Source organism: Mastacembelus armatus, chromosome 10 (genome assembly GCF_900324485.2).
Source record: "Mastacembelus armatus chromosome 10, fMasArm1.2, whole genome shotgun sequence".
NCBI classification, from domain to species: domain Eukaryota; kingdom Metazoa; phylum Chordata; class Actinopteri; order Synbranchiformes; family Mastacembelidae; genus Mastacembelus; species Mastacembelus armatus.
In genome coordinates this window covers 19,806,950-19,832,357 of record NC_046642.1, presented here as the reverse complement: position 1 = coordinate 19,832,357, position 25,408 = coordinate 19,806,950, and the positions used below count along the sequence as shown (strand labels likewise).

Sequence of the window (25,408 nt, the reverse complement as noted above, 5' to 3'; positions counted from 1 at the left end):
ATCACAAGGCCACATATAGCCGAACAACCACGCACAATCACTCCTGTAGAGCCTCCAGTCAACCTGACATAGGTGTTTTTGGACTGTGGGAGGAAACCAGAGTACCTGGAGAAAACCCACACAAGCACAGGGAGAACATGCAAACTCCACACAGAAAGGCCCGTGATGGGCTTAGAAGCAGGAACCACTTTACTAAATTGTATAAAGTAGTTTAGCTCCACCAACCAGCTACAACAGTAAAATACTGCTTACACACTGATGCATCAGTAATAAAAATCTAATAACATCATAAAACAAGATATCACTGAGGATATAACACATTTTACTTTTGATACTTTTAAGTACATTTTTCTGATAATACTCCTGTATGTTTAAATTGGATCTTGAATGCAGGACTTTGACTGGTCTGTAGTATAGCCTTGAAGGATGAGTTGTCAGGAATATTGTATTACACTGTATGTAGCTGGGTGTACCTAATAAACTGACAACTAAGTGTGCTCCCATTAAAGGTTCAGTATAATAAAATGCGACAGTTATTAAGCCAACAAAATAGGTTAATCAGAGATTCTGCATTTCCCAAACAGAATTTTATTACTGGCCCTATGATGTGTTTTACAGCTATTGCCAGTATCAATATGGTTATTTGTTGCTGTTATTCACAGCAGAGACTAGCTGTGTTCATGCTCAGTTCCTATGAAGATGTGTTAAATCTTTAAAAACATATTTTGCTTTATCTTTTGGCATTGGCACTTAAGATTGCTGCTTGGTTTATGGCTACACACATTATTGCATAATTTAGTACAAAGTATTTTGTGTGCACTAACTGCAAAAAGAGTATATTGTGATACTTAGTATATTGGATATACTTTACTGTACACTAAGTATTTCACAGGAGATACTGTAGTAGGGAGTTAAACTCTATTTAGCTGCGTCATGCCTGGTTTTGGTATTGTGCACACTTAAACAGAATGAAGTAAATTTCCTGGTTTACCAATAAAGGCACTGTTCCCTCTTTATGATACCAATAAAATCCTGATTACTTACAACTTTACTATTTACTACTAACATTTTAAAGCTTGCATAGTTGTGATTTGACTTGTAGTATATACTACATCAAGGTTTTACTATAACACACTTTAATGTGAACTTACTCCTGTCTCGTCTAAGTAAAATAATATTGTTACACTTAAATGAATTGACATGCATACAAAGTGCAACAGCTGCAGAGGGAGTGTTCCGGATGGAGCATGTGAGACCTGAATGGAGAGATAACAGTGAAGGTAACTGTGCAGAGTAGCATGGTCTGATATCGCAGGTGGCATAGCATTCCTCACTCCTATTTCCTGACCAGAAATCTGAAATTTTAACACTGTTATCAATCATGAGCACTGCTTTGTGTTTTTATTACAAACACACTTTCAAATTAAAGATGCAGTTCACTCGATAAATGTGTAAAATAAAATATTTTCTATTTCCAATCATTGATGGATACATTTGTAGAGATACAAGTAACAGTACACCAAACAAAGTCAAGCCAATTCCTCTAAAGAGCTCTACTTTGCCCTTTAGCAGCTAAATAAAAAACGCCACCTTTACCAGTGGGAAAGTCCAAGTGCATGCTGGCAAAACTTGTAATCGTGACTGTCTGAACTCCAAATATTCAAAATTACTCATGATGATAATACAGTAGCAAAATAGTAAATATCAAGAAAGAAAGGCTAACATGAAAAGAGCATTTTAAGACATGATTACAGAAACAAGGTAATCAAACTGCACAACTCCATAGAGAGACTAGTAACAAACAGACCCCTCTAAAAAGTGAGTCCTTTTGAAGCTAGAGAAGACTGTATCGATTTCAACAAGTGGGGTCCTGTGGTGACATGGGCAGTGAGTGACAATCAGAAGATCAGTATTCTTATTCACAGCAATAATACATGTATTTGAAACTGAACCCATAACTGCCCCTTGGGAGAGATTCACTGCAGCTTTTCATGATCCCACAGCAGTCCCATGCTCTGCAGAATAGCTTCAGTCTGTGAAACGCTCATCCAATCAACTCAAAACAGGGTTTCATGAAGAAGACATCTGGCGCACATTAGGACATCGTGTCCATTTACTGGAAGAGTCCATGTGAAGGACTCCTGGGCGCTTGAGGACTACGACTTTGTGAGTAGGCTTTGACTTTGTATGAAATGTATCTCTCCCATGTCTTTGAGTTCTTCTGTTTTCTCACATCACGTCCACCAGAATAACCTGTGAGAACAGCACCAATGAAATTACATCATGTTTAACACTCAATGTGTACAGTCAGTGCAGTTCAACAGAGTTCCTCTGTCTTACAATTACTACTACTAACCTAAATACCTAGTTGCCATTCACTTGCGCTGACCGTGTTCCTCCGTGGTCAGTCGCTGCCCTTTCTCTACTGCGATTCTCTCGTTCCTCATCTTCCTCATCCCTCTCCTCGTTGCCACTGTGGTTCTTACAGTACAGTCTAAAAACACACACACAAAGACCTCTAAGTAAGATAACAGGGTAATGCAAACCAATACAAGCAAACAGAGGTTTTGCTGCACAGTGGTCAATGGCTTTGCAAATGTTAGAAAAGGATTAATACATTTAAGATTGCTAACACACGCAAGTGCAAATGACTTAGCAAGAAATTTTCACATACAGCATAAAGTGATACAGTCAAATGACCAATGTCCAAATCTGGCCATGGAGTGACCTTTATTTTTAAGTGAAAATCTGTGTGTATCTGTAAAAGCTGAGCTCACTTGTAGATGCCGCGTGCCATGTTTTCAATATACTTGGCTTTGTCCTGCAGGCCGCAGTGATAGTGATAGGTCTTCACACATGCTTTGATTTCACACCCAATGGTTGCACCCAACTGAGTGCAGAGTGTACATTTCTGAAAAAACAGAGCCAATCATTTAGTTTTTAATGATACAAAGATTTCAAAAAAACTGGTTTTAAAACTGAAGCAACAGAATCCCACCATTCTTTTCCCTCTCTTGATCTCCTGGATGACTGTTTTCACATCAAAATTCCCAAATTCAGCCCGTGATGTAGTAGTCAGCTGCACTGTCCCTGATGAAAAAAGCTGTAATGGATCAGAGATTAGGATTTCAGATGAAGTGGTCGTACTGTTAATGCACATTTATATAGTAAAGTACTTTGTAACATGTCGCACACACAATCTTACCATGCACTTATAATGCGCAGCTACTTTTTTGGAATTATCGGTGTGAAGCATGCCTCTTGTTTCATTTTCTTCCTCACCAGCGTGGCAAAATCCACAGCGCTGGCCGGCGTCTCCTGGGCTGGCCCGAAGAGGAGACCTGTCCCGCTAGAGCGCATAGAACAACACTGAAAAACAGGCCCCTCACAACCAACAGACCATAACATATGTGCTGCCTTACATGGGAGGAGCTCTCCTCGTCCGCAGCCTGTGAGGAAGTGGAGCGTGCGTCTTCTGATTGGCCACGAGCTCCCACCTTGGCCCTCCCCTTCTCAAACCTTCCTCTGCCCCTACTTTGTGGTGGCGATGAGTCTGAATCGTTGGCCACACCTCTCTCTTCGTCTAATAGCATACAAACAAAGTCATGAAAAAGGCAGATTTTTCTTTTGCATGAAAATAACTTATAAAATGACGCAAATTTCAGGAACAGGCCAGGAACTTAAATATACTGTAATGTAATGTACAAGTACAAAGCAAATAATTGTGAACATGTTTTGTAGTAATATTAGAATTTATCAACACAAGTCACTGAGAAATACAGTGAATCAGACAAATCATATTCATTTGCTCTAAGATATCCAGCTGAAAATCTAATCGTCCATGTAATTTAGTGGTATAACAGATGCTTAAACATACTTTACCTTGAAGGCCATCCTGAGAAGCATCCCGGTGTTTGCGACAGTAAACACTACATCCAGATACAAAAACAAACAAACAAACAAAAAAACATATATATGTATTTTAATTTAATTGAGCCTGAATGAAAAACAGCTTCATTTATTTTAGATGAATTTGCAGAAAGCCCAAGGGTAAAAGTATGTACAGGTAAATCCCCTGTGAAGGATTCTCTTTGATCTGGGCCTTGTCCTTCACAGCGCAGTAATAGTGATACGTCCTCCGGCACGTCTTCACATCACATCCGATAGTGGCACCTGGGCGGTGACACGAAGAACACATCTGAAGGGAAACGAAACACAGCTGCATCTTTCAGAAAAATCAACAGAACATGTGCTGCTCCAGAACCATTTATTGTCTTGAAATACAGCTCACAACTATAATGTACCGTCAATTAGCTATGGGAAATTTGACTTTGTGATGTGGATCTGAATAATAATTTCTCTGCAAAGCTGATGGGGCCCTGAGAGACCCAACTGTCTGAAAGCCCATATGCAAATCCCATCAAATGATACCTCCGTGGGGCAAATATGCTCATTGCAAGAGAAAAACAAATTGAATTCAACAGGGAAGACAGCACAGATGCACTCAATATAATAAAAAAAGACAAAAAATATATATATTAAATAGGCTGTAAATTAAAACATTCGTAAATCTATGTACGCTGCCATTTTCATTATTTGTTAGTATCTAAAATGTAATATTTTATATACAGTGGATTTCACAATATAACACAAAGACATACTGTGGCTACTTACCAATTTATTTCCCCTCTTGATCTCTTTTTTCACATCCTCAATGGAAAATCCTCCGATGTTGTCACTGTCAGAGTGAGATGTGACCAGGGCAGAAGAGAAAAGCTACAAGGCACAAATATGAAAACCATAATGGCCAAGTTCCTGCAGTCCTCATACACGCATGTGTTGCTTCACTTCACCACTTCTAATGGATCACTTTCCACCAAACAAAAATGTGAATGTTTTATTAGCATCAGTGTTACGAAGAGGAAAGATAACGTTTTGGATTTTCTAAATGTTTGTTTTTTCCACAAAACCAGCAGTGAGTTTCATGTACTCACCATAATATGTTAGTTCATTTATGCCACACACCCCCATTTTTGTCAGAGTACTATTTAAAAAAAAAAAAAAAAAAAAAAAAAAAAAAAATCGACAGTAAGCCACCTCGCAGTATTGGGCAACATGTTTCTTGACATGAAAATATGTGTTGTAATCTTGCTATGATGTGTTGTGTGAGAAGCTATTGTATATATATCCATGGCATAAAGAGGAGAACAATCTCACCTTATTTTAACATTTAATTGTTTCTTGTGTCAGATACTGTAATGGCCATTTTCAGAGTTTGGAGCATGTTTTTGTGCAGCAGGTTTGCTTACTGGAGGTGATGTGACATTTTTAATAGTTTTTGTACAATAATGAAGCTCTGCAGCACAGACCAATAAACTAAATAAGGTTCTAGGTTAACAGACATGGCGAGTACACAAAATTCACGTATTGATTTTAGTCTCTGTGGGACTTGCGGAAAACAGCAAAAATATAGAAAATCAGCCGCCTTGACCATGCAAGTGAACAAAAAAGAAATTTTGGAGTCTTTCAAAAAATATACCAACAACATTACATATTTGTGTATATATATATATATATATATATATATGTAATAATGATTACAACAGTATGAGTTTGGCTAGAAGGATCACCGTCACAGTTGAGAACAATGTGATCCACTCACCATGCACTTATGGTGGGCTGCCACCTTCTGGCTGTCAGACACCAGCAGCTGGCCACACTCCTTGTCCCGGTTGGTTCTGCAGAAGGCACATTTAGGCAGCCGTGCTGCAGCTCCTTTCCTCTGTCCTGACATGCCCAAAGGCTTTTTTTTGTTTGCCTAACTGGCTAAAAACAACAGCAACATAAAAATAAAAACGACATCAACAAATGTGTTATAGCGAGAGTGATAAGATGCAAAAACAATTGTCTGTCTTCTACTATACAACCAAATCTGCTTTTAAACACATCGATTCCTTAGTCATACATCTAGCTCATTATCACAGCTCATATCTGATTCAAACAGGATGCCATGACACTTCTAATGCATACAGTATGTGGAGGAGGCTAAGTCTCTTTGAAAATGAAGATAAAAACTGGATGATGCAAATGACGACCCAACATATTAGCAGTAAGATAATATACTAATAGAGACTGTTTCATTATTAACGTTTTCATATTTAGGAATAAAAATGTGTCCATAGTCTGGGCTGTGAACTTGCATTACTGATTCAGTTACTGTAGACTAAACTGTGGAAGGCAACTTCTGAAGATCAAAGTTTTTTTCCCCACCATCTAAAAGCCAGTGTTGTGAAATAATGAATCTTTGGAAAGGTGCCATTCGTAACTCTTTCCCAAAAACAGCTGGAAACAAAACTTTAACTCAACTTTTACTTCAAATAACTCCAAATTTGAGCAACAAAAACTCACAAAAGAAGAAAAACGCTATTCAAGTGTAGCTCAGCAAATCTCCTGATGGATTGCACATGGGACGCACACATTTGTTGTAGAAGTACAGCTGGAGTCTTTTTCAACTTCTGATCCTGGTTAAGTTGGGTTGACTGCACTGTTCCTACTATCCTGTAGTATGAAGACTAAAATCCACAAAAATAAGTGTCTTTAAAAGTATCTAAGACAGCGGGAAAATGCCAGAATTTGGTAAAATGTGAATTTTGTTGGAGGAAGGATCATTAAAAATGTTACAGGTGAAGATGGTGTAAGCACAGTCCAGGCCTGCAATTAGCAACATTTAGAAGTCACCCCAAGACTAAATCAAACAAGCTGGAATTAACTAAATTAAACAAGAACAGGAAAGGAAATCAGTAGGAAGAGGACCAGGATGACCAGATCTTTTGCATCCCAGTTTACATTAACCACAAGGTTTACCTTGTAACATTAACAATAACATACTTGTTATTCCCATTTTTCATACATTACTCCAATATTCTACCACATATCCTCTGCCACAACCTGCATCCCAATCTCCAAAATAATATTTTTTGCAGAAATTCTGAAATTTTAGATTGTAATGCCTGTTGTGATAAGCACTGAACACACACACACACACGTTTGATTCTTTACATGTGCCATTTTCAGCTAAGAGATGTGTATTATAAACAGTAATGCAAAACCATCACTATATTTTTCAGAGTAAAGGTGTAAATCAAACCTCCAAATGTGCGTGTCATTTGCAGACGGTGTTTTGTCCATAATGCATTGCGGGCGCCGCAGATACATGAAATACGTGGATTAAAAAGATCTAAGTTACTCTAATTCTTAACAGTCCACAAACGAAACTGGGTGTTATGAAAAAAATAAAATAAACCAATAGCAGAGTGCTGCGACGCCCTGATAGAGCCATTACAGCCATGATAGCAGGGCCAGGATTTCACTGCGGCGGCTAACGTTACAGCAGCAAACACACAATGCTGGCCGTGTAAATAAGACCAAATATCCCTATTTCTACCTCTGCCCTCCCCTGAAACGCTCTCACACCACAGTCCTGGGCTACGTCTCCCTACTGTTGTCGATTTGTTACAAGAACAAGTGTAACACAAAAAGTGCCACAAATTTTCCCTGAAGTTTTGAATTAAAGGGGGTGTGTGTGTCTTTCCCCACTCAACTAGCTTTAACTGCAAACAGTTTTCACTATGATTATCTCAACGCCCCGAAATCTCTCCCAAGGCCTTTTCATGCTGGAAAATAAAGATCGACGGTGGGAAAATATGACAGTTTCGACACTATGTGTCTACTGGAAGCAGAAAAGTGCGAATATTTCCCTTTAAATGTGGGAAATTATCATGACAGGCGCGGGTTTTTGCAACCCGTTTCGAAGTAAAGAGCGCCATACGTGATGTATCCCCGTGAAAAGAAAGCAGCTCAGCTTGTACGCCAGCAAAATGGCCTGAAACGACAAGAGGCCACATAATACATCATCTCTCATCCAGCCGCTGGTACACAGCTCCCGTCTTACCTGTTGGTGAAATCTCACCACGCTAAGACAGTAGAAAAGATGGAAAAGTGTTCCGGGCAATGGCTGTGTTTCTTTCCGTCCTTCAGAAGTGATCGTGTGCTTTTCACACTAGCATCAAGCTAACTACTACGGCTAGGACAACGGGACTTCCGCGAGTCACTTTCAAAATAAAAGTCTTGTTGACGAGCCTATGTTGCAATAGTTCAAGATACAAGAGCCAGAGTATGTAGGAAGCCAAAGCACCTCATGGAAACTGACGTCCTGTGTCCCAAACATACATATGACCCGGCCATGTTTCATGCAAATTTACCACTAGTGCTATTTCATAATGAATTAAAATAAGAGTTGTTGCAGGTATTTTCAGGTCAATTTGTCATACAAAAATAAGGAACATTTCATAAGTTACGGTCTTGTTTTGCATTAAATTTCCTAAAAATAATAAAATGACTATGAAAGGACTTGTTCAAGGCTGTAATAACAATCAGTCATGACACACTGCCTCAAATGTTACAAATATGTTGAGCAAGTTCTGTATAAAATCCTTAATGTGAAGACTTTACTTGACAAAAACTAAACGCTACCAGAAACATTTGATGGGAACAAGGTGCAAGCTGAACCGTTAAAACCTGTGGGAAACAGCTTAATTTAACACAGTCTTGTGAACAACAATATAAAACACACATCTAAGAATAAAGAGCAATGTTTTTATTCAAAGTTAACAGTGTCATCTACAGTGGCAGCAGATATAACATTTTACTATGACCTGGTCTAAGGTCTGACTGCTTTTTCACATTCAACTCAACATAAATTAGTCAGAGCTTAGATTCACATAGGAAGATCTGTATGTATTTTAATCGAGAATAACAGTTTACAAGGTAACTGGATAAATTACACGCTTTTTCATGTTTCTTGGGCAGCTGTGTTTTTTCAGTGTCGATTCATCCACAAACAAGCTCACACAGAGTTGACTAAGAAGTGCAAACTGTCATTTAGATTGAAGTGGACTTCTTTTATCAATATGAAAAGAAAAGAGGTGATCGAGCAAGTGTAAATGATAATTATGAGACTAATAAAAAAGCAAAACTTTAGCAGAGATATTGAAAGGTAGCTGCTTTGCTGTTTAAATGAGCAGACATGTCATTCAGAAAACTATTGTCTGAACAGTTATAAAGTTGTATAATGTGATTTAGTGACTACAAACCTTCCAATGGTTTTCATATTGTAGTTAACATCTCGCATCTATCTATCTATCTATCTATCTATCTATCTATCTATCTATCTATCTATCTATCTATCTATCTATCTCTTTTTGTCACTGTATTTGTACATTTAGACCTCATTTCATGGTCTCATTCTACAACACCTCATAATACTGTGATTTTATGTAGACACTACACAAAATAAGAAAATGCGAAACATGCACACCCATAGCGGAGAAGGCGGACCCACAGCTTTGGTGAATGTGATTGGCTAAAGTCAGTGGCTGTCATTTTACAACTCAAAACACAGCCGCCCAGTGTCCCTGGGATGGGGAGAGGACGGGTTTTAACAGACCAGAATAGGGAAATGAAGTTGTCAGACGGACTAGCTCCGGCACACTCTCTTTACAACTAGGCGGCTAGCAAGTTAGGCGATACACGATCTCCATCAGGGAGTTTTTTTATGAAATCTCACCGCTATGAAGGTCGTCCGTTTCAGCAGCTTGTAGCTACAGCTAGTTCAGGTTGAATAACTACAGATCTCAGATAACGTTACAGACAAACTAAGCCTGACGTTTCGGTGGAAAAGGAAAGTCAGACAACTTGCTAGCTAACCTTCAGCCGCAGAGCCTCCTCCAGCTTCAGAAGTAGAGTTCAGTCGGTGAGTCTGGACAAGCTGGCCTGGATATCTCAGCAGTGTGTTGTGTGTGTTTTACACGGTGCTCCCTGTCTGTGTGCTGTCGTTGGTTTGCTGGTTCCTCCCTAACTAGGAGCTAACTGGGTCACAAGCTAGCTCAACTTTGGTGAACACTTAACGTTACTGTTGGAGGCTCTTATTCTCCGCGATGTGCTTGTTCCGGCTACAAGTTTGGGTTTTATTCGGCTGTTCTAGTGTTAACTTGGAGGTACTTACAACCCGGAGTAAAGCGCCTTAAAAATGAAAAACTTCAGCGCTAATGTGTGGGCATTGTCTTTTAAAGCTAGCTAGTTAACTAATGCAATGCTAGCAGCGTTAGCTACCTGTGCGTGCTATGGAGTTTACACTATAACCTGAATAGTTTACCTTGGGAGTTTGGATTTTGACTCAGGCAATTTAACGAGCCTAGCTCTAGCTGCAGCCTTGCTTTCTTCAGGTGTGACCCTCTCAGCCATTTCCTGATGCGAAGAGGTACAGGAAGTCTAGCTGCTTTGACTGAAACAGTGTTTTATTTCATCAGACAGTTGGGCTTGGATTATCATCTCTTCAGTCATGCCTTTTCCTTTTGGGAAGTCTCAGAAGAGTCCAGCTGAAATTGTGAAGAGTTTAAAGGAGAATGTGGCATACATGGAAAAACTGGATGCTGGAGACAGCAAAAAGTGTGAAAAGGTCAGTAATGGTATATGTTTTTTTTATTATTATTATTTTGGATTGTACTTTACATGGGCTAAGTTATAAATTATTATTGTTACAATTAAGGTTGCAGAGGAGGTGTCCAAAAATCTGGCCTCTCTAAAGGAGATACTTAGTGGAACCGGTGACAAGGAGCCTCAAACTGAAGCAGTGGCCCAACTTGCACAGGAACTGTACAACACCAACCTCCTCATTGCTCTCATCGCAAACCTGCAGAGGATTGATTTTGAGGTGGGTAAAATGTGTGTCTCTCTGTACTGGCTTTGTATGCAAGAAATAAAAGCAGTTGCTGCTTTCTCCTAAACCACTACTTCCATTACATGCTAAAAGCACATGTGTATGTAAAAAGTATTGATTACTTTGCAAATACCAAATCAGTCGGAGTGTGTGTGACTGACTTGAACATATTCGCTAAGAGCAAAAATTTGTTTGCATATCATTAGAAAACAGTCAGCCAGTCATCTTTTTTTTTTTTTTTCTTTTTTAAATCAGGGGAAGAAGGATGTGGTTCATGTCTTCAGTAATATTGTGAGACGTCAGATTGGCACACGTACACCCACGGTAGAGTACATCTCTACACATCCACAGATCCTCTTCATGCTTTTGAAAGGGTAACTCCATCTTTTCACATTATAGAAACTGAGTAATTCCTACATTGATGTTAGATATGAGTACCTCGTTTATCCAGGTAAATGCAGTTTCTATCTGAGAGGCTGCTAAAATTGCAAATACCATTAGTAAATCTAAAAAGTATTGTCTTGTCTTTTTAAGTTGGTTTATAAAACCCTTTTGGTGAAATTACTTTCCTTCAGCATCCCTCTTGATTTTCTAAATTACCCAGTATGTGTTTCAACAACTCCCGGAGGAACGAGCATGAACTTGTTTTATTCACTTGTGGGTTACACATGTAGCTGACAGCTGAGTGCTGGTTTTACAGCTCTAAAAACTGAATCAGTCTGCTTACTCAAAGAGCAACCATGTCTCAAGGCTGCACAGCATTATGGTCTTTAGGCTGCAGTTGGTGGATGAACTGCTGCTGCCAATTGCCAGTTCGGTAATGATTTCTTCTGTGTTTTATAACTGTGATCCAAAATGTCAGATCTATAAACAGGAACCTTCAGTTCAGCTGTCAGAAATGGGCATCAAAACTTGGCATTTAATGTTGATGTGTACTTGTGATGGTTCTGTTGCCTTGTGGCCTTATAGAAAATTATTTTTATTACTAGAAAATTATTATTACTAGTAACCTTCTTACATAGAAAAAAGGCCTTACTATGAAAAAAAAATGTAATAATTACTGTAAAAACAATTTTAATGTCATCTTAACGCTGTTAGAAATCTTTACAGTTTTCATAATTTGAAAACTGTAAAGATTATGTGTTGCATCTTCCCTGAGCATTTTGTAACTGGTGTGATGATACATCTGCCTTGACACGGCCCTGCCATGTGTTAATCTGTACAGATATGAGAGTGCAGAAGTTGCTCTGAACTGTGGGATGATGCTGAGAGAGTGCTTGCGTCATGAGGCTTTGGCACGGACAGTGCTGTTCTCTGAAGAGTTGTACTCCTTCTTCCATTATGTGGAGCTCTCAACCTTTGATATTGCCTCAGATGCGTTTGCTTCATTCAAGGTACACTGCCTTATTTTCTTTCTGTTTGCTGTGCCTTTATGCTAACAGTTCTTAGATGGTCTCTTCTGTTTCCTCTCAGGATCTCCTAACAAGACACAAGATAATGTGTGCTGATTTCCTGGAGAACAATTATGACAGGGTGAGCTTGCTGGTGTGGATTTTGATCTTTAACTGAAGGTATGTGTCTAACGTTGGTTTAAAATGTGTGTTAGGTGTTCACAGAATATGAGAAGCTCCTGCATTCTGACAACTATGTCACCAAACGGCAGTCTTTGAAGGTACAAGCTTCATGGCTCTGTCAAATTAAAAACACTATTAAGTTATGATGTAGCTGACTGTGTGTTGATTCACTTTATTATGTGCTAATTTTTAGCTCCTTGGGGAACTTCTCCTGGACAGACACAACTTCACTGTCATGACAAAGTACATCAGTCGGGCTGAGAACTTGAAACTGATGATGAACTTGCTTAGAGACAACAGCCGAAACATCCAGTTTGAAGCGTTTCACGTATTCAAGGTGTGCACCAAGAAAATGCAACAATGCAGCAGTACAACAATTCACTCCTGCATACAGAGTACTTTTTTTTTTTCTTCTTCAGAAAACTGCTAGATGCTGTTGACTTGAATTAACAACATGAATGTTTTTGTAAAGTTTGAACTGATGCAGCTATCTGAGTTACGGCAAAACTTTTCAAGTTGTGAGTTCATTCATCTATGTCTCTCCTCTCACAGGTATTTGTCGCAAACCCCAACAAGACTCAGCCAGTGCTGGACATACTGCTGAAGAACCAGACAAAACTTGTGGACTTCCTGAGCCACTTCCAGACAGACCGATCTGAGGACGAGCAGTTCTGTGATGAGAAGAACTATCTGATTAAGCAGATCAGAGACCTCAAGAGGCCCAGTGCACCTGAGGAAGCTTAACGCTGGGGGGGGGCCAACTGTTCCATCAGGTGGTAAATGTTAAAGGTGGTGGTTGGAGTTGCAGAGTGAGAGTCTGAAAGACATGCTTCATTAAGAATTAATATTATCTACAAAATATAGGAAAAAAGTAAAAACTACTTCCTTCACTTTATGTTTTTAGTGTGAGTGTGGAGGTGATTTTCCGTCCAGCAACCTGAGTGGGCCAAGAACTGTTTAAACCGCAGTGCTTCTTCTTTAGTGATAGTGGGATGCATTTAGTCTGTTCCTGTAATGTTGGACCATAAACTGTTATCTTTCCATGCACATTATTGCTGGCAGACCTTAGAATGACAGAAACTTCACCCCATTCACATGAGATCTGAGGTGTCCTGGAATTTATCTGTGCTTTAGAGATTGAAAACCTGAGAAGTAAATATATTATTTTTTTCTAATGTATCGTCCTGGTAAACAGTTTAAAACGTACAGTAACTCTTCTGTCAGCGTTGCATAGGATGGGTTCATTGCCTTATTGTAAGCTGGTGTATTCTATAGTGACTGAAATGATCTTAAAAATGTGGCTCATACTGTCAGCATACTGGCATTTCATGTCATTATTAGGCCTTTGGTTACATGTATGAGGTTGTAGAGGTCAGATGACAGCAGCAGTGCTGTGCTTCTCAGTTCATTAGCTGGCATAGGAAGAGAAAATCAAAACCAACCAAGGAATCAATTTATTGTGCTGTGATTTTCAGGCTGCACTCATCGAGACTTGCATGACTGAAATAGAAACAAGACATCGGATAATGCTGCAGGGTAGTGGCCATCTATCCACCACATGGACAGGCAGGATATACCAATTGATCTCACTGGGAGCACTTAATTTCATCCTCACATACTGAACACAGATGGCAGTGATGATTTAACAAAGAGTGAATTAATAAGGTTTTAAAGAACTTGATGTTATGCCATCAGTATAAGCACTGCATTACACAAAATATAGTACTGCAGTTTACACGGAGATATAGGTTATAAGGATGCATCATAAGTATGTTACACCGCAAATCTATTATATTCATATCAGACCATTGTGTACTACTTAAAGCATGTCCAAAAGAGGTTATATCCTACCTTTCATTTTTGAGGTTTTAGTGACTTCCTTTAATTTGATACACTGTGAACTCAACTACACTAGACTTGAGAATTGGACTACATTGATATTACATACTGAAGTGGCTTCATGCAGTGCAAATGAGTCAGATCTGAAAAGAGTGTGAACAAGCTAAATCAGATTTTTTATTTTTTTTTCCTCTACTAGATCTGAGTCATTTCCATGTGGTCTAGGATGTTATTCAAGTCCAATCTCTGACTATGGGGTCAGATCAGAATTCGTGTGTCTGTGTGTAACCAAGCAGTTTAGTGACATGTATGTGGAGAAAAAAAAATTTAAACATGAACGTAAACCTCTGACACAAAAAGATAAGATCTGTCAAAAAAATTGGAGCATTATGGCCTGTAATGTGAATGTTCCCCTGGACTGACTGCATGGAATGGAAAAGGAGGTCCCCATGTAGGAACACGTGCACAGAAATTTAAATGCCACGTTTTCTTTAATGTTATTTTCTGATATGACAATAATACCTTTCAGTATAATACATCGTAACATCCTTGTGGTGCATCAGAATGCACATCTTATCAGATTTCGTTACATTTTCAAAATAACATGCACTGTTTAACACAAGACTGAGTATGTTTTGGATGAAGAGCACTGACTTTATGGGGTTCTTCACACGCTTCACTGGTTAGTTACGTAAAAAGTTTTAAAAAAGCGTTTAAAAAGACTTCTGTTGGAAAAATTGCCTTATATCTGCCATTTCTCTTAAATGGTGTATTTAAGATTTCAAGATGTGTTTGTCAGTGAGGACAGTCTTCTAGTATATACCTCATGGGATTTGAGTTTGCAAATGCTGTGTTCTCTTAATTTCTTAGGCAAGATGCTTTATTTGACATTTTAAGATGCACAATAGTGGTTTGAATGCATGCCTAAACTTGATATATGTTTGAGCTTGAACAGGGACTGCGACCTGGTTTTCACAGTGAAAAACTAGATTTTTAATCATAAATATTTCATTAGGTGGTGTCACAGAAACGTTAATTCATAATGAATTGCATTGTGGCGCCCTGTAATGAATGTTGCCTTATTTAAAGACAGTTAATGGATTGTATTGATCATGTAAAATTCTAAGCCATTCATTTATTTTTTTTAAACCAAAGTCAATATAAAAAGGGGAAAACTGTACATTTCAAGTCCCAAAGGCATTTCTAGTTCATTTCTCAGATCCACATATAACACAGTGTACTATAAGTTTATCACTATCATGTATTGCATTTTCCTCAAATATGATCCAGTGAGTGTGAATAGATTTTCGATGCATGTCAGTAGACTACACACAAATGAGGCTAACTGAAAAGAAATCGCTGTTCACTTTTTGGTATGCAGCACCAGATCAGTATTAGGCCTTTGGGATCTGGTCTGCTGTGAATGATTTTCTATATACATGAATACATAAGTCCTTCACAAAGTGCACTGGTTCCTCCAATTTATGAAAGAAAGTGATTATTGTTTCAAAGCTTTGGTCACAATCCAAAGTATGAAACAGGGGGTCTTGTCTAAAATCAAATTATTAAAATATTATATAGAATAACCTCAGCTTCATCCATAACCTCTAGAAAAAACCTACAATATTTTCGGATAGTGTGCGAATGTGCATACACTTGGGTCAGTTGTGGAAATATGAGTTCAGTTATGAAGTGCACTTTGGGAAGAACGTGCTGTACACAAACATTCCACCAGAGGGGCCTGTTGGCAATGATTGGCACCTTGTCATGATAGTACAAACAACCCATTTCATGTTTCTATAACCACAACTCTAATTATGAGTACAGAAATCACTGGGGATATTATTTAGACATCAATATTATCCCAAAATTCCTTATATTTCATGATTTATGGTTCTCTGTATAAAAGATTGTGCTTGACTTTTTTTAGTTTTTTGTCTTATATGTTTTTTTCCTGTCTTTTTCCACTCTTTATTTACCATGGGAGCAAATTATGTATATATAACTTTATAAACGATAAAAGTGTGAAAGCATTCTAGAAAATAAAACTTTATTGCAATTCAACTGTTCAGTTCATGACACTACACACATTACATGCATACACTAGAAACAGAAGAACCTGTTCATCATTTTTCATATGGGATTATAGGTGTTTTTACTTAATCTGCCAGTTTGAACCTGCTCATTGTGTTGCTGTGTGAAGATGTAGTTCTTATTCGACTTTAATAGTGCCAATTTCAAACACCTTTGCAATGAACTTTTATTGTATAGACCCAAATGAACTGTGGGGGTACTGGGCATTTACCCATGTATCTCAGCTGGTAGTCACACCTAGGCCAGAATAAGAGAAAATCACAGAATACTATCACTATGTTATTCCTGGGATTTTAAATGGAATATTGGCAAAAATGTACTATTTAACATTTATATAACATCTATGCATGTTGAAACCTGCAATAAGTTTTTTTGACCACTTGGGGACAGTGGAAACAACAATTCTAGGTTGATATGATGAGCATGTTAGTCAACAGTTGCTTATTTACACACAGAGCAGTTACTGAGCAACAACATCACTGATTCATTTGCAGTGGCATATTGTGGCCACCTGATGACTGTGAGCCCCGTATTCACTCTTTTTTGTTGTCTTTGGTTTCTACCAACTCCTGATATATGTGGCTCTTTATCTGCTAAATGCTTCTCTAGGTTCACTTCCTAGTTGCTGCTCTGTGGGTAGTGCATAGTTGGGGGAAGACTGCAACTGAAAATGAGGATATCACAGTATGAAGAATGAAGCAAACCAATACAGCTGCAGACTGCACATCTTAGCAATGAGAGGAGTCCTAAAGATGAGAAGATATAGAATGTATTATCTGAATAATCAGATCAGACCAGCACTTTGGTTAGATATTTCTGCAGCAACATCCCAGTGGTGAATTGAGTCAGATTCTAGCTGGATACTAAGTTTCTGTGAACATAAGATAGTCCCTTCACTCAGCTTTTCAGGAAAAGGCCTGCTCCATGGTCAGGGAATTTCAATAAGAGTTCTGATAATCAATTTATTGTTTCTCAATCAAAATAGCAGTAGGTGGTTATTCTGTTTTTTAATGCCATATAGTACTCTCAATGTAAATTAACCTATAGGTCATTTTTGGCTTTGGGAACAGAAAATGTAGGCTAACAAATTGATCAAAGCTCTAGCTCCAGTTCATCAATACATTTTCTGATTGATTTTTTTTTTTGATACTATTAGATAAGATAAACAACTTGAAGACCTCACCTGGGGCTCTGAGGAATTCTGGTAGATTTCATTTTTATTATTCATTCATTAAAACAATTGTTACATCATCCGCACTATGACCTATATGTATTTAGTCCATGTAGCCTTCTCTTTATAAACACTATTACCTGGTGTCAATGTCAATTTGCTTAATCTGTACAATTAAAAAGGAGCTCCATCTCCACAACATCCATCTTAACAAAGTCAGTCAGCGTTTCATCTGGTACACTAAATTATATAACCCATAATGCAAATTGGTATAGCTTCAGCAGCCCCTCTCCTGCTGGCTGCAGCTCTGTGGAGCAGTAATGTGTGTCCACCTCTGAAGTCTGGGCCACATCCCAGCCTGCCATAACTGTCCAACAGGTTGTCTGCTTACTGTCACTTACAATATCTACAAACTTAATTCAAATAAAAATATACATACTCATGACTTATAAAACAATTTATTAAGAGTCCACCAGATCTGGGTTAAGATGAGGCAACAGTTAAATATTCACTGTGCAAAATCATCTATCCGGAAACTTGAGTGTGTCTCTGAATGTTTTTAACCTTCTGTCGGTGGCAAACGATCAAACACACAGAGTGAATGTATCAACGCAGAGCAGGCAGCTGCACTTTTCTTTCCCTTCATCTGCACCAGTCCAGGCCTATAGAAGCAGACAAAATGCAGCATGGGAAAGTAGGTTAAAGTTCAATCAAGGAAGAAGACAAGTAGGGCGACGCTGCAGCCTGTTCCCACAGTGGAGGGGCCACCAAGCTTTGGGAAGCCTCTACAGCGCTCAGAATAATTGGAGCCCAGTAAACTTCGCCGCTGTTAAAACACACACACACACACACACACACACACACACACACACACACACACACACACACACACACACACACACACACACACACACAACGACGTTACCGGGTGATCTTTGTTGGTATTGGTGGCGGCACGGCTGACGGACTCTCCTGCAGACAGAGCAGAAGGCGTCGTTGGGGCAGGGTTTACAGGGGTTACAGGTCACAAACCTCCGTTTTTTTTTGTTTTTTTTTTTGGCAAACACGGAGCTGAATGGAGGAGCGAGATAGTTTTAATAAAACTATTCCCAGTTTGGTCTGTAAATTCCGAGTCTGCAGGACTCGTCCAGAGGAGAGCTTTGATTTTGATGCGTAAAAACGAGGGATTATTTGTTTGTTAGAAGATTTGGGGACGACATCCGACAAGGTTGCGTTGCCCCGAGATTCTCTCCCCACCCCCACAAAGAAAACAACAACTAAAAAACGATGCGTTAAAAAACTTTGTGTTTGCATAAACGGGTGGCAAAGAAGACTGAGGAGGACATAGCATCTGCGGAAAGGTATGTGGCTATAATGGGCTTTTCTGCATGATGGGGAGCAACATAGTGGATTCATTCAATTGAATGAACCTCAGAGCAGTCCCAAGGAAGGCTTCCTGCAGCTTGTTCTCTTTATTCCATCACAGATGAGCGCATGTGTGGTGTGTCGATTACAGCGGTTCAGCCTGTCTTCGTTTCAGAAAGTTTTCATCACCTCCAAAAATGCTTTTGCTGTTGGTTATTTCACCTTATTGCTTCGCTGCTTCACTAAAGGAGATCAATGATCATGTTCAGCACCTCTCGTGCACTGATCTTAATGTATTGGATGTGTTTTAATGAACTGGAATAGTCGAGCTTTGCGTATATTGTATTTCCTGGGTCAGAGTGGGCTGATTTACTTAAAGTTGATTCGCTGTATCCTTTGTTAATGGGCTGGCTACTGGCGCATTAAGCTCATCCATTAAGACTTTTATTTTTTTAAAAAAAATCCTATCACAAACCTTCCCCCGCCAGTGGTGTTTGCGTTACTTACGCATGTGACTGGCACAGAGATCTTTTTTCTTTCTTTTTTTTTTTTTCGAGTTAACGCGCTCATCATCACAACATGTTGGCGCCACTTTGTTAAAGCAGCACCCAGAGCGCTCCCGACAGCTTCAGACCGGTTTGTGTCGCAGTTAGCCTACACTTTATATATATATATATATATATATATATATATATATATATATATATATATATATATAAGGTGAAGGATTTCTTCATAACTGTTATCAATATATGATTATAGCCTACTTTAAAAATGGAGGTGGGTGAGAGTTCTCTAGGGACCCTGCCCCTTTCCCGACGTTTATTGAAATAGCCTAATTATATGATGGTCAACATGGACATACAGAAAACTGCAGCATATAAGGTAGAAGAATGTATTTATTTATTTTGGGCCCGCTCTGCCATTACACACTGTGATCTTAAAAATAACTGTGTTTTTGAACTCTGGGCGCTTCCAAAACACATTGGACCTATATTCGCCCTGGTCCCTGAACGCCTCCACAGCAGACACAGGGCGCACCGTTGCTGCAGCTACTGGACACAGTGTGCGCACCATGTGTCCATTTATGTATACCCGAGTTTAGAGTGATCTAAGCGGATGTGCTGGTAAGTGACCTATGCAATATGCAGCAAAGCTCGGTATGTTTGCACTGTAACATGAATGCTATATTTAAGTGTAGTTCTGAGATCCTCTCTGCATGTCCCTGTTGTGCACTGTTTTAATGATTAAGCAAAAGAAGATAATACCAGCTTTACATGCTTGTGCATTAGTGATAATTATCAAATAATAGTTACAAAAGTATAGCAATCATTAAAGGGAGATTCTGCACATCTCACTCGTGGGCCTGAAGTTGTAGAAACTGTGTTTCCAGATGTATTACCAAAAATCATCGGCCAAATTTCAATAGTCACAATAAACTAGAACGTGTGTCCTTTCCAATGATACCAAGCTCATCAATATAACCCTTAAAATGTAAGTACAGCTGCTAGTTTAATTTGGGTGTGCAAAAGGAGGGTAGGTAACTGTTTAAAGTACATTCTCTGTTAACGCTTTTTTACTGTAAAATGGGTAAAATATGAAGATTTGGTGGCATGTAGAGTGGACGTTGCAGAATACAACCTTCTGAGGGCAATGAAGGGTACTGTGGCCCTCACTTTTAAAGCAAAATGTGATTCCCTGTCTAGAGCCATAGCTTGCCCCGTTCTGGGCTATTGTAGAAATGGTTTTGCAACATGGGTGCCTCCGTGAAAGGAGACCGGCTCTCTATGTAGATTTAAAAGGCTCAATATAAGATTGAGAAAATGCAGTGGTTTGTATTGTCTGGTGATTACACACTAATGGCAACACATTTCTGAATGCTATACTCCATTTGTCCTAATAGATCAATAGATAAATCTCAATATTACACATCAAAACTTTAAGGAAGACTATAACGCCAGGTCCAGTACCTCCAGGTTAAGGTCTGACTAAATGTTCCACCACTGTCAGCTTTAAGTTGAATATAGCTTAGTCTGTAGCTGTGTTACTCTGCCTTTGTAAGTTAACATTAGATGGTATTAGTCCACTGTTGTCAATCTTGCAGTGACAGATGATCAATTCTAACTCTAGTTACCTCTCATTGTAACCACCAAGCAGTCACCAGCTCAAGCAAAAGCATTCTGTTTTTAAATGCTACCTGTTTAATTGAAGCAGTGGTCGTTTTGTTTTGTTTACTGTTCCTTTTTACCTTTAAGTGCGTCTCTGCTTGGGCAAAGTAAATGTTCATAGGGCTGCAGCTTGCAAAGCACGTACTCATGGGATCAGGTTAAATATTTATTATCATTTGTCACTATTAGTGTATTTCTTGTGTTTCAGATAGTCCCAGTTGGTAGAGACTCACCTGAAGGCTCAGAAGTAGTCCAGCACATCGATCTCCACTGTCTCACACCTCTCATGGTTCTCCAGCTAAGGTGCATCTAGTGTAGCTAGTGAAGTACCTCAGTATCTACTGCTCTAGTTGCTCCTTCTGGATGGAGGACTTGTCCCTACTCAGCGACTGACATGCACACGGCCTTTACTCTGCAAACTGTTTTAGCTCAGATGAAATGCCCGATGTGTCTTTCAGAAGCACAAATGTGTTATCACTTTTCTTAGTGCTCCTGTTCGCTAGAGCCAACATGTTGCAGCTTTAATTAAAAAATAAGCATCACAGCTAAGAAATGATGGGCAGTTGAGGTTTAGAAGCAAGAAAACAAAGAATTAGAACTGCATCTATTAATTGTTTTAATTATTGATAATTGTTCAATTAATTGATTGTTTTGTCTATAAACTGAAAGGTAGCGTTGTTCGACATACAGTTAAGTCAAATTAAAGGAGGTAACAATTCTTAAAAAAGAAAATCTGAAAACTAGAATCAATGTGTACAAAATGCATGGATGCAATAATCTGCTGTATATTAATACAGCAGATTATTTATGTTAATTTTAAACTAAGGATTTTTCATGTTTTCTCGGTGCAGGCATGTATACTGAATACATTTACAGTCAGTATTTGAATCTGTTATCTTCCATAGAGATATCTGTGCACAAGTCTTTCCCTCAGACAGCTTTGGTGACTCATGACTTGCTGACCTTTAAGCTGTTGTTGACTTTGCAGTTTCAAAGTGCTCACAGTGCAGGTAGTACACACTGATCTACTGCATTTTGTGCACTTCAGGTATTGCTGGTCACATTCCTTCTTGTGTCAGACTGAGTTTATGGTATTCAGAGGTGGAATTGTGTTGGGTTTACAGTGAGTTTTGTTGGTTTGCTGTCAGCTCCTGTCAGTCTCTGCTGTGCAAATCCATGCAAAGCTCTCTGTTTCTCAGACACGCAGCCAAAGGAAGAGATATATGGATTTTGTTTTCTGTTGTTCCAAGCTTTGATGAACACTTACAAAACTTAAACATCTCATTCACTGCAGGCACAAAGGAACTGCTGTTGTTTTTTTTTTCCTCCTCTGTTGCAGCCACGTTAGACTCTACAGGCGTTTTAACATTAAGTTTCTTTGACGCTGCTGTTTGTCTTGCTGCTTTTGGGTGGATTACTCCGCAATTTCAATACATGAGACAATCACATAAATTGCACAGTATCCATCTACAATCCGCCGGATATTGTAAACAGCTCTGCATTTAATATTTAGTCCTAATTTGTCCAAAATACTTGGACAAACAAATGTGCTTTTTTCTACCTGTGAACTTTTGTCAAGATGCAGAATTAATGAAAATGTCTTGGCCACTCTGGTGTTTGACCTGGAAACTGAACACTAGATGGCATCATTTCAACTTTATTGGAGTCGATGAAGTGAAACTAAATAAGTGAAATAACTGGCCACTCAAGATGAGATGAAAACATAATCTAGGTACGATAAAATGCCAGTATATCATTATTTTTATTAGATTTTAATATCATTAAAGCAAAGACCAGGTTGTTCATGTTCATTTCGCCCAGGTTGTAGTTTTCTAACTGTTATGCTTTCTTTCTGTAGGCCATACTTTCTCCATGTGTTTGAATAATAAATGCTAGTTTTCAGCACATATACTACTCATGTGTTTCTCATTGTAATATAATTGCGTCTCCGGGCGAATTTACGCGCCTCTGTTGTGTGAATAGTAAATTACGCAGCTAGGCTATTGTTCAGTAATTGCATCCTCCCACATACAGTGCCATTCATCTAATACGGCAACAGTTCGTGCACCGCATTAATCCCCTCCAAACGCAAGCCCCGCAGTCCCACAGGACCACTATCACCTCACACTATTACACGAGTAGAGATCTCTTTTTACGCTCTGGTTCACGCGTTGGGGCGCGCGCTTTTCAGAGAGCGCGCATATATATCCAGGGGCTCGTTCATTCAAGCAGCGAGCTAAGAGTCAGTACCGCAAGTGAAGAGAGGCTCTTAAGTTATCAGCATCACAGCAGCTTCGCCAAGAAGCGCAACCCAGCAGCTTCCCGTGCGGACGGACCGTTGAGGAGGAAAGAAATCACTGTAAAGATGCTGATTCGCGCAGATCCGGGAGCTGCAGCTTCACCTCATCAGTGCAAACACGGGATCCTCGTGTAACTTTTGTGTTCAAATCTAATTCGCCAGTTTGTTGTTCTCTTTTGAACGGTCTGACTAAGTGCTGCTCGCCTGTCATGGTTGGTTCATCGGTCAACAGTGCGCTCTTCCTGTGCACCTTCCTCCAGCTGTTCTCCCTCCCCGGCGGGCAGGTGCCAAACTGCCAGGAGGTACGCGCAGTGTTTCAGTCTCTGCACCCTGGTTCCAAGTGGGTCCCCGAATCCCCAGTGTCAGGTAACTGTCATCAATCTATGAATAGCTCCATGCTTTACGCACAAGATGTCTGGTAATCGCATCCTATGTCCTATAGATTGTCTGCACGTAGATAAAAATAGATTTTTAGACTGAATTCCGGTGTTTAGTTTCAGAGCACATTAGCAACACAACAGTGTCCTAACGTCATGGAGCTTTTTTCAGGGCTGCTGACCTCCAGTATGAGCACAGAGAGCCAACCCACACACGCTCGCCATCCCTCTGTCTGAACATTCTCCAACTAGCTCAGAATAATCTAGTGGTTATGTTAAGTCCCTTGTTAAAAATGCAGGTGAATTATATAAGCCACCAGTTAAGTGTTAAATAACAAGCTTACAGGATCGATTTTTCCCCCCAATATTGATCTGAACATTGAGCCAAATAACCTTTCCTCTTGATTTTGGTCACTTTGAAGCGAGCATCTTTTTTATGTTACTTTTGCAGGAGTATATTTCAGGAGTTCGACTGTTCTGCTAAGTGTGAGGTTTGTATAGATGGTGATGGACTGCACACAAAGAAAAGCATCAGCACTCCTCCTTTATGAGAGTTCCTTAATAGTCCTGTTCAGTTTGGTCTCTTGGCAGCCTTTCCTCGCCCACATTGTCACAGAATATAGATTAGTGGTGTGATATGAATTGTGACCACCCTGAAAACAATTTGTAAGAGATGCAATCATCCAAACAAGGCAATTATTGTTCCCTGGAGCTCAAATGTCACCGATTCCGTCGCTGAATTTGGGACTTTTGAGACACAGTGAGTCATTAAAGGTGAAATTATTCAGGTCTTTGCATGACAGAGGAACAACTCTCCATCCCATTTTGCAGAACACAGCATGTTGGTGTACTGCTAAGCCTGTTGCATGAATTGTGATTCACTATGTAAATGGGAACCCTGGCTGAATCACAGCCAGCTGCAAATGTTAATTGGGTGTTTCAGTGGCATGTCAGCACAGGGAAGTGCTCCGGGTTAACTGTTTTCTCTCTGCTTCAGTGTGCAATTCTCACATACCTCACTTCCACCTGATTTAAAAGAGGTTTACCAAATAATACTAAATCTAATGTGAACATGAAAGAGGGTAACAAATTCTTAAATGCATCAAATCTAACAGCAGGAATGATGTGAGATGCACTTTGAAGCATATTTTGTCACGCTCCCTCTAACACATATTAATCTCCCAGTGTGTAGTGTAGATGCACACAACCTCAGCTTCTGAGCCCTACATTTCTCCATGCATCCATCTTTAATCACACATCCTTCACCTATAGGCCATCAAGTAGTTATCTGCCAGCCAAGGGGCGAAGGATCAGAGCAAGCCAAGAGAAATATTTAGCCTCCCCAAATCTGAGCCAGTGCAGCCCAGCTATCTGTGAACCTTCACTAAGGAATCAGCCTGAGCTGGACATGCACAGATACAGACACACACAAACACACACACACACACCAGGTACGGCCACACCATTACTTACACTGATGGTCAATTTACCAGTCAGCCAAAGGGCAATTCATCTCAGCCAGAAAGGCATAGTTTATTTACACACCCCCATTATGTCATTGACTCCTCTGTTCTAGAATAATACAAGATTAACTCTGTAACAGGGGTCCCACACCAGTTCAGTACTTATGTTGTGTTTGGACCTCTGTAACAGCTTGGATAACATATGTACTAATTATTGTATTTAATTGATACTCAAGAAAATGTATTTATTTAAGGAGCTTGATTTTGACCTGAGGACATGG

The 25,408-nt window shown here is 39.4% G+C and overlaps 3 protein-coding genes across 6 annotated transcripts in view; 2 read left to right on the top strand and 1 right to left on the bottom strand.

The window, feature by feature from the left end:
- Positions 1-568: 568 nt before the first annotated feature.
- Positions 569-8,097, bottom strand: phf6 (PHD finger protein 6). Of its 3 annotated transcripts, XM_026330870.1 has the most exons (12): positions 7,952-8,091; positions 6,409-6,572; positions 5,663-5,826; positions 4,675-4,776; positions 4,065-4,198; positions 3,883-3,929; positions 3,423-3,583; positions 3,206-3,349; positions 2,999-3,103; positions 2,778-2,911; positions 2,357-2,494; positions 569-2,253 (listed from the first exon to the last, which is right to left on the bottom strand). In XM_026330870.1, exons 3-11 carry the CDS (start codon positions 5,792-5,794, stop codon positions 2,365-2,367), a joined length of 1,089 nt encoding a protein of 362 aa, XP_026186655.1. In that variant the 5' UTR covers positions 5,795-5,826; positions 6,409-6,572; positions 7,952-8,091; the 3' UTR covers positions 569-2,253; positions 2,357-2,364. The 3 variants fall into 3 exon arrangements, with proteins under 3 accessions (XP_026186655.1, XP_026186654.1, XP_026186656.1); XM_026330869.1 differs by lacking the exon at positions 6,409-6,572 and having other exon boundaries at positions 7,952-8,097; XM_026330871.1 differs by lacking the exon at positions 6,409-6,572 and having other exon boundaries at positions 2,365-2,494; positions 7,952-8,097.
- A 1,361-nt stretch (positions 8,098-9,458) lies between these two features.
- Positions 9,459-16,110, top strand: cab39l1 (calcium binding protein 39, like 1). 2 transcript variants are annotated; one of them, XM_026330469.2, is made up of 9 exons: positions 9,459-9,811; positions 10,372-10,516; positions 10,607-10,771; positions 11,033-11,151; positions 12,003-12,171; positions 12,251-12,310; positions 12,384-12,449; positions 12,545-12,688; positions 12,904-16,110. In XM_026330469.2, exons 2-9 carry the CDS (start codon positions 10,400-10,402, stop codon positions 13,093-13,095), a joined length of 1,032 nt encoding a protein of 343 aa, XP_026186254.1. In that variant the 5' UTR covers positions 9,459-9,811; positions 10,372-10,399; the 3' UTR covers positions 13,096-16,110. The 2 variants fall into 2 exon arrangements, with proteins under 2 accessions (XP_026186254.1, XP_026186253.1); XM_026330468.2 differs by having other exon boundaries at positions 10,368-10,516.
- Positions 16,111-23,496: 7,386 nt separating this feature from the next.
- gpc3 (glypican 3) overlaps positions 23,497-25,408 on the top strand; it is a 95,096-nt gene continuing 93,184 nt past the window's right edge. Inside the window, exon 1 of the mRNA XM_026330577.2 lies at positions 23,497-23,653. Within this exon, the coding sequence (XP_026186362.1) occupies positions 23,497-23,653 (157 nt within the window). The remainder of the gene's footprint in view (positions 23,654-25,408) is intronic.

Bases quoted from the DNA above. Each gene is read 5' to 3' on its own strand.
- phf6 (XM_026330869.1), bottom strand. From the start codon at position 5,794: ATGTCAGGACAGAGGAAAGGAGCTGCAGCACGGCTGCCTAAATGTGCC. The intron at 4,199-4,674 runs GTAAGTAGCCAC...GTTTCCCTTCAG, and splicing joins TCAAGAGGGGAAATAAATTG to ATGTGTTCTTCGTGTCACCG. The intron at 2,912-2,998 runs GTGGGATTCTGT...CTGTTTTTTCAG, and splicing joins TCAAGAGAGGGAAAAGAATG to AAATGTACACTCTGCACTCA.
- cab39l1 (XM_026330469.2), top strand. From the start codon at position 10,400: ATGCCTTTTCCTTTTGGGAAGTCTCAGAAGAGTCCAGCTGAAATTGTG. The intron at 10,772-11,032 runs GTGGGTAAAATG...TTTTTAAATCAG, and splicing joins TGCAGAGGATTGATTTTGAG to GGGAAGAAGGATGTGGTTCA. The intron at 12,689-12,903 runs GTGTGCACCAAG...CTCCTCTCACAG, and splicing joins AAGCGTTTCACGTATTCAAG to GTATTTGTCGCAAACCCCAA.